Source organism: Gymnodraco acuticeps, unplaced genomic scaffold (genome assembly GCF_902827175.1).
Source record: "Gymnodraco acuticeps unplaced genomic scaffold, fGymAcu1.1, whole genome shotgun sequence".
NCBI lineage: Eukaryota > Metazoa > Chordata > Actinopteri > Perciformes > Bathydraconidae > Gymnodraco > Gymnodraco acuticeps.
Window position 1 is genome coordinate 82,579 of NW_022992041.1, and position 13,547 is coordinate 96,125.

Below are 13,547 nucleotides of genomic sequence, written 5' to 3' on the forward strand. Positions count from 1 at the left end.
GTAAAATGTATCTCTTCGATTTACACACGGCATCTATTGCACGTCTGTCCGTCCTGGGAGAGGGATCCCTCCTCTGTTGCTCTCCCTGAGGTTTCTCCCATTTTCCCCCCTTAAACTGTGGGTTTTCTATGGAAGTTTTTCCTTGTACGATGTGAGGGTCTAAGGATAGAGGGTGTCGTTTTTCTCATACTGATATTCTGAACAATCTGTGCTGTTGTATTTGCTGTAAAGTGTCTCTACTGTAGGCTATTTTTAGTACAGCACTTTGGCTCGACCAAAAATCGTTTATAAATGTGCTATATAAATAAAACTTGATTTGATTTTGATTTGAATATGTCATTTCAGTTCTCTGCTTCCCCTCCTGATTTTTTCCTTTTCCGTGAGGGTTGTGGGTTGCTCCCTGTGTTGGTGTGTGAGTCCTGCTGCGGTCTTTCACGGAGAAGGAGAAGATATCAGCGTCACACTGACGGGTGAGGAGCGTTATTATCGCTCCACTCCGCCGCGTCTCCACTGGCAGTGCTCCACAACCCGCGGTCACTGAAGACACTCGCTGAACAGCAGGAATACCACAGACACATAAATACCTCGAAGGATGTCTGGGATCACAGGGAATTCTGATTGCGAGGAGTGTTTATCTTCGGCACATGTGGCCAACATCAGCGCGGAGTTACACCCGCATGATGATGACGACGACGAACTTCTGAGATACATCTGGAGAGAGTACTTACACCCCAAGCAGTATGAGTGGGTTCTCATCGTTGCTTACATTATTGTTTTCTTCGTCTCTCTCATTGGAAACTCCTTGGGTAAGTTGCACCTCTGTAATGTCCTTTTCCATGCATGCGCAATCGGTGCTGTAAATATCCTACAAAACACTTTTGACAACTTTTTGGGAGAATGTGAATGAGCACAGTGTTACTAGGACAGAAAGTTGATCACCTGGGATGAAAAAACGAAATAGTTACGTTTTTTTATGATCAGTGAAAGTGCAGCTTCTGATGGAGAAGGATCAAGGAGGAGAGTGTGTCTTTTGGTGAAGCAAAGTGCACATACACAGTTCCTGAATTGGATTAAAACTACAGACATAACACTTATACCACAGTGTGAGGGGCCACGTTTGATCTCAGGCTAAGTGGGGGAACAGATAGCTTTATATAATGATAGAATTACGTGATGCCCCAATTACAATTTTGTCTCAATTTCATGTAATCTCCACAATTGTCTCTTATTGGGCTGTGTTGCTGGATATGTCGGAGGTATTTGAGAAAGCCATTTATAATCAGATTTATACTGATAATATGAGGCAAAGGCAGTGAGCAAGAGCTTTTCTACAATGTAAAGTGGACTCAAAATGACAATTCAGTTGCTTCTCTGTCTTTTATTGACCATACCATAAACTCACATGGTTGCAATTTATAGAAAAACATATTGTGAAATATTTGGCACTATTCTTAATTTTTTTTATATACCAGTGACAGGAAGTGAGAGTTATTGCAATAAGCTGCCCAGTCTGATCCATTTGATCTCAACTCCCCAAGGCTTTTTGTGCCAATATATGTTTTTCATCGCACTGCAGGATTCCTCCCTCTCTTATTAACTGAAGATTTTCGACTTCACTGGAACCATTGTTTTGATTGATAACACAGTTTTGTCATAATTGCTCACATTACATTTTTACATTACATTACATTGCATTTAGCTGACGCTTTTATCCAAAGCGACTTACAATAAGTGCGTTCGTCCAACAAAATACAACTTGAAGAAAACAGAATCATATAAGTACATCAGGTTTCATAGAGCAAAAACATTTCAAGTGCTACTCAACTGGCTTTAGAAAAGCCAGTCCTTTATTAGTATAAAAGTGCTTCGTTAATAGTTCTATCCCTCGAAGTGGAGTCGAAAGAGATGAGTTTTCAGTTTGCGCCGGAAGATGTGCAAGCTATCTGCCGTCCTGATGTCAATGGGGAGCTCATTCCACCATCCTGGAGCCAGGACAGAAAACCCACGTGTTTTCGCCGTTGGGAACTTGGGTCCCCCTCGCAGCGAGGGCGCAGCGAGTCGTTTGGCTGATGCAGAGCGTAGTGCACGCGCTGGGGTGTACGGTTTAACCATGTCCTGGATGTACGAAGGGCCAGATCCATTCGCAGCATGGTAAGCAAGTAGTGTCTTGAAGTGGATTCTAGCAGTTACCGGAAGCCAGTGAAGCGAGCGTTGGAGCGGAGTAGTGTGGGAAAATTTAGGAAGGTTGAAGACCAGACGAGCCGCTGCATTCTGGATGAGCTGCAGAGGTCGGATGGCACATGCAGGTAGACCAGCCAGGAGGGAGTTGCAGTAGTCTAGGCGTGAGATGACGAGAGCCTGGACTAGAACCTGAGTCGCTTTCTGTGTCAGCTGGGGACGTATCTTCCTGATGTTGTAACACCTATTAATTGGTTCAAATATTTGTCTGAAAAATGCAGGACCTTTGAAACAGCTGTGCATATGTTAGCTCCTTCTTACAACTATCTCTTAATTTGCAATTAGATGTAATGAAGTATTTATTCCTAATTCATTAGATAAAGTATGTGTCATGCATATTTCATACTGAAAGGTTAATGAAACAGTTCATATACATATTTTATTGCTGAGGTGTATTTGTCATTGTATAGCAGTGTGGCAATATATCACATTTCCTCCTCACTTTATGCAGCACAAGGGAGAATACAACCATTCAAATAGTCTTACTATAATGAATGAGAAATGTGAAGTGAATTTAGGCCTTGTAACTAATTCACCAGCACTTACTATGATCAGCTTGAAGTGAATATATCTATACTTTCTTAGTTTGAATCTTTAAGGTTTTTGCACTTATTGTATGTCGCTTTGGATAAAAGCATCAGCCAAATGAAATGTAATTTATTTATTTGATTGAATATACTGTATTTAAAGAACATTTTTGTCAAGGAGTGAACTCTGAGGCATGAACTCAATTGCACGACTCAAACTCAGACTCGGATAGTGTTTCAAAATAAGACTTTACTGGGATTTGCACAGTAATGAAAACAAGGAAAACAAAAACACTATTTCGAGGAAAACTAGAACAGTGATCGATAACATAGATCCGTGAGAAGTCCGTGAGGTAAGCAGTAACGTAGGTCATAGAGAGACAACGAACTGACAATGAACAGGAGGGAGCTAACACAATATATACACAGGTAAAGGGGACACAGGTGGAAACAATCAGGGCGGGGAAAACAATCAAGGACGCAGGAGACAGAAGGGGGCGGGGAGCGTGGAGGCCTGAAATGAGAGGGATAATTAATTAACCTCTTAAGCCCCAAGCCTGTTTTTCAGGTTTCAGGCTCGAAAATGACATGCCCAAAACAAAGGACTATAACTTAACTTCTAAAGGGGTTTTATGAATAATTTCTTTTATCAAAGCAAGGTCACATCTGTGAGTTGGATGTAGAAGTGTCAGAATCAATAAAGATGTTTCAGTGTCAGAGTAAATCCAGATGGAACATAGTCAAAAAGTGTACATTTTTGTCTCCGCCCAAATAAAACCCATTACTTATAGTGAAAACCACCCTTGAATGATAGGTTAGTAGCCTACAAGCTTTATGAATCCAAAGTATAACATATAATAAGTACCCTGTATCAAGATTGAGGCAAAACAAGTGAGAATTGACCTTTTTAGAGAGATTTAGCAAAAATAGTCCAAGCGGACTAAGCTTTGGGCACATTTGGGTACATTTGGTTCCATCGATGCCATTTAACCTTTTTCAGGTACCAGACTGTAAAAATCATTGTATAACATTTAATTATCACTATGATTCATTCCATACAAAATAAATAATAATAGCAACAAAAAAAAATGAGGTGCATGTTACTTGCACAATAAAAATTAGGAAACTTAGGAAACATTTGACTCCAACTGGAGCAGATTTATTTAAAAAAAATTAGCAACACACTATACAACAAGCATTTTTTGGGTAAAAAAAAAAAACTTTATACAAACCCTGAATGTTACAGTATTACTCCAGTAAGTCATGCCATGCCCTGTAACAGTTATGTTTGGTAGTGAAGCACAGAGGGACCTGACACTTCCTGCAGTACACAGGTGTCTTCACCCTTCTGTTGCCAGCATCAGAGCACCTCCTACAGTACCTCCTGACCTTGGTGGCATCTTCCCCATAATACTCGGGCATCCAGAAGCCATATCCTCATCGCCTTCCTCACTGTGAAAAGAAATGTGGAAAAAACAAATAATTAATTCTCTGGCTTGTACTTTCAAAAATGTAACTCAAATCAGAAATAATTTCTCTACAACAACAACAACAGCAGAACATCAATTTTTAGTGTGTGAAATAACATTATATCACTCAAAATGTATACCGTGTAAATTATGTGAGACAGGGTTTATATAATCTTTTCAATATTTAATAATATTCCGTCTGTCATATATTTATATATATATGTATATTGGGTATATACATATTATGTATGCATGTGTGTGTGTATATATATATAATATAAGTAATAATTGTAAGTCGCTTTGGATAAAAGCGTCAGCTAAATGAAATGTAATACCGTGTTAAATTCAACATGTATATGTCTTGTTTATTTCAACAACAAGAACAAGAAACGGCATCCATCTTCTTTGTTTGTTGTTGAGTGTGTGAAAGAACATTATATCACAAGATGGATGCCGTCGTGTTATTGTCACGTGTGTGAAATTACTATAGATGAATACACTCTTACACCAAATAAATAACAAAAAGATAAAAACAGATGAATACTCTTACACCAAATAAATAAGTAATAGATACAAACAGAGAGATTACATACCTTTCCGGTGACGGAGGTTCATAATCAGAGTCATTACTGTCCCCTTTATGCGAGACGAGATCACTATCTTCCGACGGAGAGTCCTGAAATACGATGTCCAATGCCTCCTCGACGGACAAAAAAGTCTTCTTTCTGGCTGCCATTGCTACAATGAAGACAAAGAAAACAAATCCTGTTGTTTCGCTGATCGATCTGCCGTTCTCTGCTCTCCTGTCGCCGCGGGACATGCTATGCTGCGTAAAAAGAGTGGGCTGTGCGCAAGATCCTATCTCTTGAACCCATTGGTCGATTTGGGTGATTGACACCTTTTTTGAATCGTTAGAGCCAATCGAATCGAGTGGCAGTTTCAAAATACGTAAATACGTTACGACTGCGGAGGGGGAGCTATGCGTAAACTGCATCTCCCACAGCTGAAGCCACGGACTGTTAATCGCTGGACCTACTCTTCTGCCGTGAATGAAAGGATTGATTATCAGTAATCATTTTAAAGTGACAAGAGACATTGGATTAACCTTGAGCAGCGTTTTTATTCCTTTGAACACAACTTTAGATCACAAAACAGCCAAGGTAAGACCTCATTATTGTCATGGATTTGAAAACTGATATTGTTTACTGGCTGTTCTGGCTGCTAGCTCGGTTAATGTTGTGCCTGTAGTGATTGGGTGTATACCCATGGAATCTGTGGAATCTCAGCTTTCAGAAAATGTGTTGTTTGTGCAGAAAGTATGATTTATAAATGATTGTTTTTGTGAGTTATGAGCAGAAATAGCAATTGCCCGTTTTTGCCATGGGCTCATTTAGAGGCTTCTTGTGAGATGTATTTTTCGAATTTTCTTTTTCTTTTTCTTATCGTCAGTTAGCCAAGTTTCCTCCGGTCAGATGGGTATGGAATATTAATAGTTTCATGAATGACACTTCAGATATAGCACTGTTGCTACATATATAGCATTTTCGGACCCGAGCTCGGGTCCGTGGGGCTTAAGAGGTTTTTAAGGGAATAAACATAAAGCACAGGACAAAGGGACATGACAAAACTAACATAAAGAATAAACTTTCACTATAAGTTTCTTGGACATGACAATTTTCTCACTGCAAAAAAATACTGCTTGAGTCAGAAAAAAAGTGTAATATTGTAGAAGGAACACACGTTTATTCTTTTCGGGTATCAACACATGCTGAATGTTGCAGACTCACAGAAATAATGCATACAGCTCAGTGCAGCAGGTATTTCTGTCTGACTGACAGATGCACTGTCAATAACATGGAGCTGCACACGTTTGGTTTGGCAGTAATCCAACGCTAATATTGATCACCCCAATGAATATGTCCATGCCACAAATAGCAAGAAATCACATTAGGTTGTCTTCTCTCTCCCATTGAAAGAAAACAACATAAATATACGTAATTAATACTTGTAGGTTACATTGACGGGCCATTAGTTTCAGAGCTGACAGGTTCTCATTATAGTTGTCTCCATTATAATGTGAAACATCGCTTTTATAATCATCCTAGTTTCTAATTTTTTGTCATTTTGTGTCTCACACTTTGTTTTTTTAATGCAGTAGCTTTTAGTGAGTGAAGTAAATATGGCCAAATTGGTTTAGAGAAGAAAGCTGTAATGGGGGTAAGAATATGTTGACTCTCTAAATGGCACTAAATGTAATCGAATCAAGCTATGTAGGAGTGGTCTGTGCAATAAACAGTGTTACATAAAGAACAGTATTGTGTAGTGTAGCCTGTTAGTAAAACAAACATAAATTAAACTGAAAACTTTCGAGAAACATCCGAGAACAATGGCGCTTGCAAATTTCACACAAAGGAATTGTAAAAGAAAACTTCTAGCAACATATCTGAGTCATTAGGGCAATCTCTTATAAACGACTGCATTTACTGTGCTGCATCAGCCAGAAAAAGGAACAATGAAAAGGAGAGTGGTCATATATGTTGTTATTAATGAAGACATACCATTAAGATTTCAAAGCAAGGTGAAAAATGATTGGAAATCGTCCTTTCTAGTAGAATCTACTGCAGCCTCAACAATCTCAGAGGGAAAGAGAAAAGACTTCAGATACATTCAAAGCAATCCCAGCATCTACAGTATGCGCTCCTCAATTCACAGACAAGCAGAGGCCAATAGTGGAGCTAATTGTAGGCGCTGCTGCATTATGAACACAATTCACATGAGAAAATGAAGAGTTTCATTTCAAAGGGACAAAAGGAATGCATCACTATTGACAATGATATCACTGTCGGAGAAACTGTAATGTATCCCATTAACATAATAGATATTAAACTGCAGGTCATTATCCATTCATTTTCCATTGTAACAGCTGAAGGTTAAATGTATGAGTATTTGTTATCGGCTTTATTTCCACCTGATGAATAAAACTGATCATGAATTTGCTGATAATGATTACTTTTTTTCACACTCCTTTCCTGGGGTATATGACTTAGGTCATCAGATAACAAGAGAGTTAAAAGTCAAAAAGCCAAATCTTAGTTAAAAGTTGTGAAGTCATTTGACATGCCTTGACTATCTAGAAGTGGACACCAGTTAATGTTTAAATATATTCAGGTGAGGAAGTTAAAATAACAGCACCAGTCTTACTGAGACAGAAAAGCTTGGAATCAAAGTAAGATTAAATATGCCCCTTTAAATTATGTAAAAATAACCTTCAACAAATGCCTGCCGGTTTACACCATGGAGAGGTGTGATAAAGGTTTATTTGTTCGTTAGAGGATCCTTCTGTTTGTCAAAGAGCATCAAACGTAATGATGAAATCTTCTAAACATTCCTATGTGAAGCTGAGGCAATAACAGTTCACCAACACTCCTCGAACATCAACTTTAAGTGAACCAGAAACACACGCAGATAACCAAGTCGAAAACAACAAACAAAGCTCTTTTGGACTGGAAGAAAAGATGATATCTTCCTCTGATCCAGGCCTTGCAGAAGTTGAAAAGCACCAAGAGAAACCTCAGAACAGGAGATTTTGTTGTAAAAGCCCCCAGAGGCTCATGGATCTTGGGTAGAGTCATTGAAGTGAAGGCCAACTCGAGAGGACAAGTCATGAGTGTACTTCTGAAAGAAAAATATTAGAACTCTAGAACAGCCAATCAGCAAGATATTCCTCTTAGTCGAAGCCCCAGATTGGATCAAGAAGCAAGTGCACTCAAAGACATAACTGTTATTCCAAATATAGAAGACATAGACACTTAAAAGATAGAAACATATAAAAGTGTTTTTTTGCTTTGGCTACATTTTTTATTCAATTGAATTGTTACATTTTCCACTCAAACAATAGGGGCTGGTTAGCAAGAGCCATGTATGAATATGAAAATGAATTTCTGCATGAAACAGTATGTAAAAAGTAATTTTGTTTATAGTACACCACTAAAATGTCCTTTCACTGCATGGTGATGACCGGCTGTTGCATTTTATAGACATCCCTAGTTCATCCAGCAGCACATGTCAGCATCAGATACATACATGGTTACTATACAAATTAATTTAATTATGACCAAAAACAAGAGCAGGAGATTAAAGAGTGTCTTTGTGGTAGACACCTGCAGACCAAGGCACATCTACAAAAGTCTTGAGTTGATTAAGCCCATTACTTCCAAAATAGTGAGGAGTTTATTATTTTTGTGTCTGTGCAAACAGATCCTGTTTGCTTCCTGAGGATTTCATCTTTTCATCTTGTGTTGTGTTCAAATCAAACAGCATATTTGAACAATAACTAATTCAAAGCTGACCCACTTCCCCAGGATCATGTGTACCAGTGAACTCGACAGGTGTATATAATAATTGATATTAGCATTGTAAATAGCAATGATATAAGCAAAAGTAGTTATGGAAAAATAAAAATAATGATCTGTACCTCATATGGCAGCCTTTACCACCAGTGTATATTTGAATGGTTGAATGCTGACTTATGTTGTAAAAGCGCTTTGAGTGATTGCAAAGACTAGGGTTGCGGTCCAATAGTCCATTTAGCTTAGTCTTAGTCTTCCTAACCAAGTGAAATGACCCGGAAGTACGTCAGTGGCAGCCATGATAAGTGCCGTTCCAATTCTCTAGATGAAAGGAAAGGAGGTTTCAAACTTCCTTTATAACCTCCTTTAGCTTAGGAACCACTGGACCTCCCTTTACGAAAGGAGAGGAGAAAATGCTGCCCCACAATGCATTGCAGCCGCAGCATTTGCCGTCACTCAACAGTCGGCCGTTCACGGAAACAACCGATTATGACCGAGAAATTATATCATGAAAGTTACGGTGCTTATTAAGCATTTTAAAACGTATGTGGTAAGTTGCCAAAGTGTTTTGTTTTGAACGATCATCAGTATTATAATCAAAAAGAGAAATATGAACCTTCGTTTTTACTGAAATTATCAAATAAAGTCAACATCTCACAGTCTTTACTGAGCTGTGTGGGGTTTGTTCAACTTTTAAAAGATGTTTGAATGGTGACATACACAGTGATAGATGTTAAGGACTAACGTTTATAATAAATACAGCATTGATTTTAAGATCTTTTCATACAATCATACGTATTGGGATCATTTGTATTAATGTGGACCGGAGGAAGAGGGTGAGCATAAGTTTCATTTTCCATTTTTTATTTAATTTCCAACTTTGGTCATGAAGAATATGTTTCTCTGTTGTCCCCGTTCATAAAGCATAAAACAACAGCATCAGAGCACGGTGCAGAGTCTCTAGATGAGTTTACAGTAGTCCGTTGTTCTTATTATACATCCATGTTGTAGTCTGCTGTATAGAAAACTGTAGTTTCCATAGTTTCCCCACAGCAGCAGACGCACATTCATGACGTCAGCTGCCGCATCATAAACACGTCGGATAGTGAAAGTGCATTCGAATTCTCTAAACTTTAAAGTACTCTCCTAAGTCCTTTTGAATTCTCCTATCCACTATTCCTTAACCCCGTGACGTTTCACACAGAGGTCAAGGAATAGACGATAGGGATAGACGATAGGAGCTGATTTTTGGACTGAGGACTCTTTTTCATTAATCTACTCTATTTACCATTTTACTCATTCTAGATATAAGCTACTCACTTTATGTTAGAAGGGATACTGTGTATAGTTTGGGGGACACATTGATTATATTAGAAATAAAATCAATGTCCTGGCAAACACTCCACTTTTCAAATATGTTTCGATTTAGATATTTAATCAATGTCCAAGCAAGCACTTTGAAGCGATAAGACTAAGTGATGTTGTAGTTTTCTCAATTATGGGATGCAGTATAAAAGGTGCTCCCCTTTTCTTCACAGATTACAGTTTAACTCTGTTTTGATCTGGAGGCCGTAACAAAACTTGCAGGTTTGGTCAGCAGCATTAGTTACCGTCACAATGCTAATCCACCAAAGATGAGACCATAAGGCTGCAAATACTCCATTGTTAGAAAACCTGCTAACTCTGCCCTGTGAGGAAAGCGCATTGTGGTTCCTGCCATCTGATGCCAAGCATTTACTTACCATTTGGCCCTTTTTTGGCTTGCTTGTTTTAAATTAATGTTCTCTTTTTCCTTTTTCCAACCACCATCAGGGAGCCATGAATTTGCTCATGTGGTTCAGTGAGAGCTGGAGTCAAATGGGCAGAGCTGCACTAGTGAGAGCTGCACTGGTGGATGCAGCTACTTTTTTAATCCACCGCTATGTCTGTAGTGTTCCTAGTATGTTTTAAGTCACAACTTGCTATTTTCTTTTGTAACAAAATCATTAAGTAAAATGAAGATTTACATGCTTTCCTCCAAAGAAATACACCAAATAGTTCTGCTAATAATGTTTGAATAATAGCAAAATAATGTTTGCACAATAGTGGGGTAATATGTCCATGTTTACAGGTACTATATGGCAAAAAATGTTATCCTTCTTTGGTAAATTATTTATTTTTTAGTTTAATATGCTCAACAGCAATAATATCCTTTTACATAAATAAATAAAATAGGTGTATAGTATTAATTTTGTTGAATAAAACAGATGGCAACTACAGCTGTCATCTGTTTTCCATTTATATTTTTAAATTAGAAATCACACTCAAATTGACCTAAATCAACATATTAAACTGTAATCCTGATTATCCATACACCCGTGAGGTGAATCAAGCCTGCCAGAAAGTGTGGAAGACTTCATTCTAAATAAAATGTTCCCCTCTGGGGATTGGGTTGGCATTCAATAATGAGCCCTGTGCAAGCTGATATGATGAATTGGAAATGGGGGACCCTGATGTAAACAAGACGAAAGTCTTTCTCTGGCCTGCATCCCCTTAACAATTGTATGTTTTGAGCTGTACTGTACTGTACCCAATATACAAGCTGTTAATAAACTTTTCAATCAATCAATCAATCAGCTGTGCACAATTCCTTTACTTTAATTCCTCAGATACAACAATGTTATATCCATCAAACTGTTAAATAAACACTTCAGGATACCTTTGAAGTTCCCTCACTAGGACCTATGCACAGTCCTTATGGCGAGTCCTCAACATTTCCCTGAGCTTCACTCATTAGTCCCTATATAATGCACAGACATTCTGCACCACTATACATCTGTTTAAGCATCCATCAGGGACATGAGCAGAGGCCTGTACTACGAAGCAGGATTTTCGCTTAGCCGGCTAACTTCAGGGAAAACTCCGGCTTTCCGGTCCTATGACGCTAGATCTCCATGGTAATTTATGCTGTGCGGCTAACCTGCTCCGGAGCAGGTCAGGTTGCAGGAGATCAACTCTGTGAAAACACCGCCTTCTGACCAATCAGAGCTCAGTGTGCGGAGTTTAAAGCGATCAAGTCATATTACAGGAGAAAGGAAATACAGAAAAACTGCTGTTGCAGGAAAGACGGCCGGCAAAAATCACCGACTGTGTGAACGTGAAAATGAATAGAATATCACCTCCCATCTTCAGAGCAATCTGACTATTATAACATTAGCGTTAAGAACGCTTACTTACATATCTGCCACAACATAACACTGAGTGCAGACGTCGATGTGTCCCATTATCATTCATATCACATCATATCACATCGTATCATATATCTCCTTATCTGAGTCAGCTTCTTGAGCCGTATCTGGCCGTGCAACCCTTACAGTGTCACATAGGCCTACTGTATGCAGAAGTATTATTTTAAGCAACACATTAAGTTGACGAAACACTCGAGACAAATGTAATTAAAGTCAGATCGTGTTTTAGACGGGGCAGTGATATCATCAACCTGTTAATGTACGCATTCAAACACTTTTTCTTTTGCCAGCTGTATTCACCTTGCAGGTGCAGCTATGTGGCTTTTATCCAACCCGGTATCACGGTGAGACGTGAACATGTGACGCTTTACCATTGCTGGGAGACGTGAAGATGTCACGGTTTCGTCTTTTCAAAACGTGAAAAGCGTGACAGCTACACGGTATTGTTAACCCATGTTAACCATTGGAGAAATAACCGGAAATACCAAGCAAATGCTACCCCGACGTAATGATTTATTTTGTAATAGTCACACTCGATTACAGCGATGTTCTTGTTGCCCCAGCTGGTCGACACCTCTTTTAGCATAAACAAAGGCTACATTAATGTATTAAATCGATGTTAATCCATGCGTGTGGATGTGGAATTAACGGACGTGACGTTGTGCGATTGAGTTGCCAAGCAACAGCTTCGGTTCATGTTAATTTACAAACTATTCAACTACAACTGTAGTTATATTTAAAAACATGTTAGAAGGCCTCACGAAATACTTTAATGCACATTAAAATGTAAATGTGAAGGAATGTGTGTATAACAAAATACATCGGTCATTAAACGAAACCGGAAACAGACGTAGGCAAGATCCTCAGCTCGATGATTGGATGGTTATCCGTAATGCATGCTGGGATTTGGTGTTTATGTGATGTGAAATCTGAAAACGTTTTTAAAAAATACAATAATACTTTATTCCGAGTGTGCTTGCTTTACTCTTTGAAAGTCATCACATAACGGCATTGTAATACACGGATCGGCTGCATTAAATATTACATATCTGCCGTAGTTCTCTATTTATAGAGCCCTGATGAGAAGACTTCTGGACAAACAGGAGAACTGCCGCCAAAACTGAATACGTGACGTTGATCATAAATATATAAGCAATTATACAACATCTTACATTTATTTTCACACAATACGTCTCCTTGCAGTATCAACACTAATTCGGCTGACTTTTATATTTGATCCAATTGGTAGATAGGCTGTATTTAAACCATAACCGTGCAGAGCTGATAGAAAGGGACACCTGGTGGTCAAAGCACGTTATTGAATTTTATTATTTTATTATTAGATATTAATAGGATCTCTATAAAGTATAGTCATTACTCGTTATTCTCTACTAATAGTTCATTAAAGACTGTATATAATGACTAGTTTGAACATCCCTTTCAAGATTTCAAGATTTTATAAGCTACGGTTTATTGACATATCATATTATACACAACTACTGTGTAGTTATGCAATGAATGAAAAACTTGGGTCGCAGGTTCCTCAACAGTGCATTACAAGACATCTATCAATATGTGTTTATACTCCACCATTAAACTGTCATTCTGCACATTTCTTATACTATCTACGTACATCTTATAAGAGTATAATACATATGTATAATATCAGTTTAATAATAAACAAATAAGTGCTTAAACATAGTTAACATTGCAGGAAAGCAATATATTAGACGTTAA

The 13,547-nt window shown here is 38.3% G+C and overlaps 1 protein-coding gene and 1 long non-coding RNA gene across 2 annotated transcripts in view; one reads left to right on the forward strand and one right to left on the reverse strand.

Annotated features, from left to right (window-relative positions):
• Positions 1 to 471: 471 nt before the first annotated feature.
• hcrtr2 (hypocretin (orexin) receptor 2) overlaps positions 472 to 13,547 on the forward strand; it is a 32,138-nt gene continuing 19,062 nt past the window's right edge. Inside the window, exon 1 of the mRNA XM_034201939.1 lies at positions 472 to 806. Within this exon, the coding sequence (XP_034057830.1) occupies positions 593 to 806 (214 nt within the window). The 5' untranslated portion in view covers positions 472 to 592. The remainder of the gene's footprint in view (positions 807 to 13,547) is intronic.
• On the reverse strand, positions 3,899 to 4,963 carry LOC117536856. The gene is made up of 2 exons (XR_004567629.1): positions 4,828 to 4,963; positions 3,899 to 4,217 (listed from the first exon to the last, which is right to left on the reverse strand). It is a non-coding gene; the product is annotated as an uncharacterized LOC117536856 (long non-coding RNA).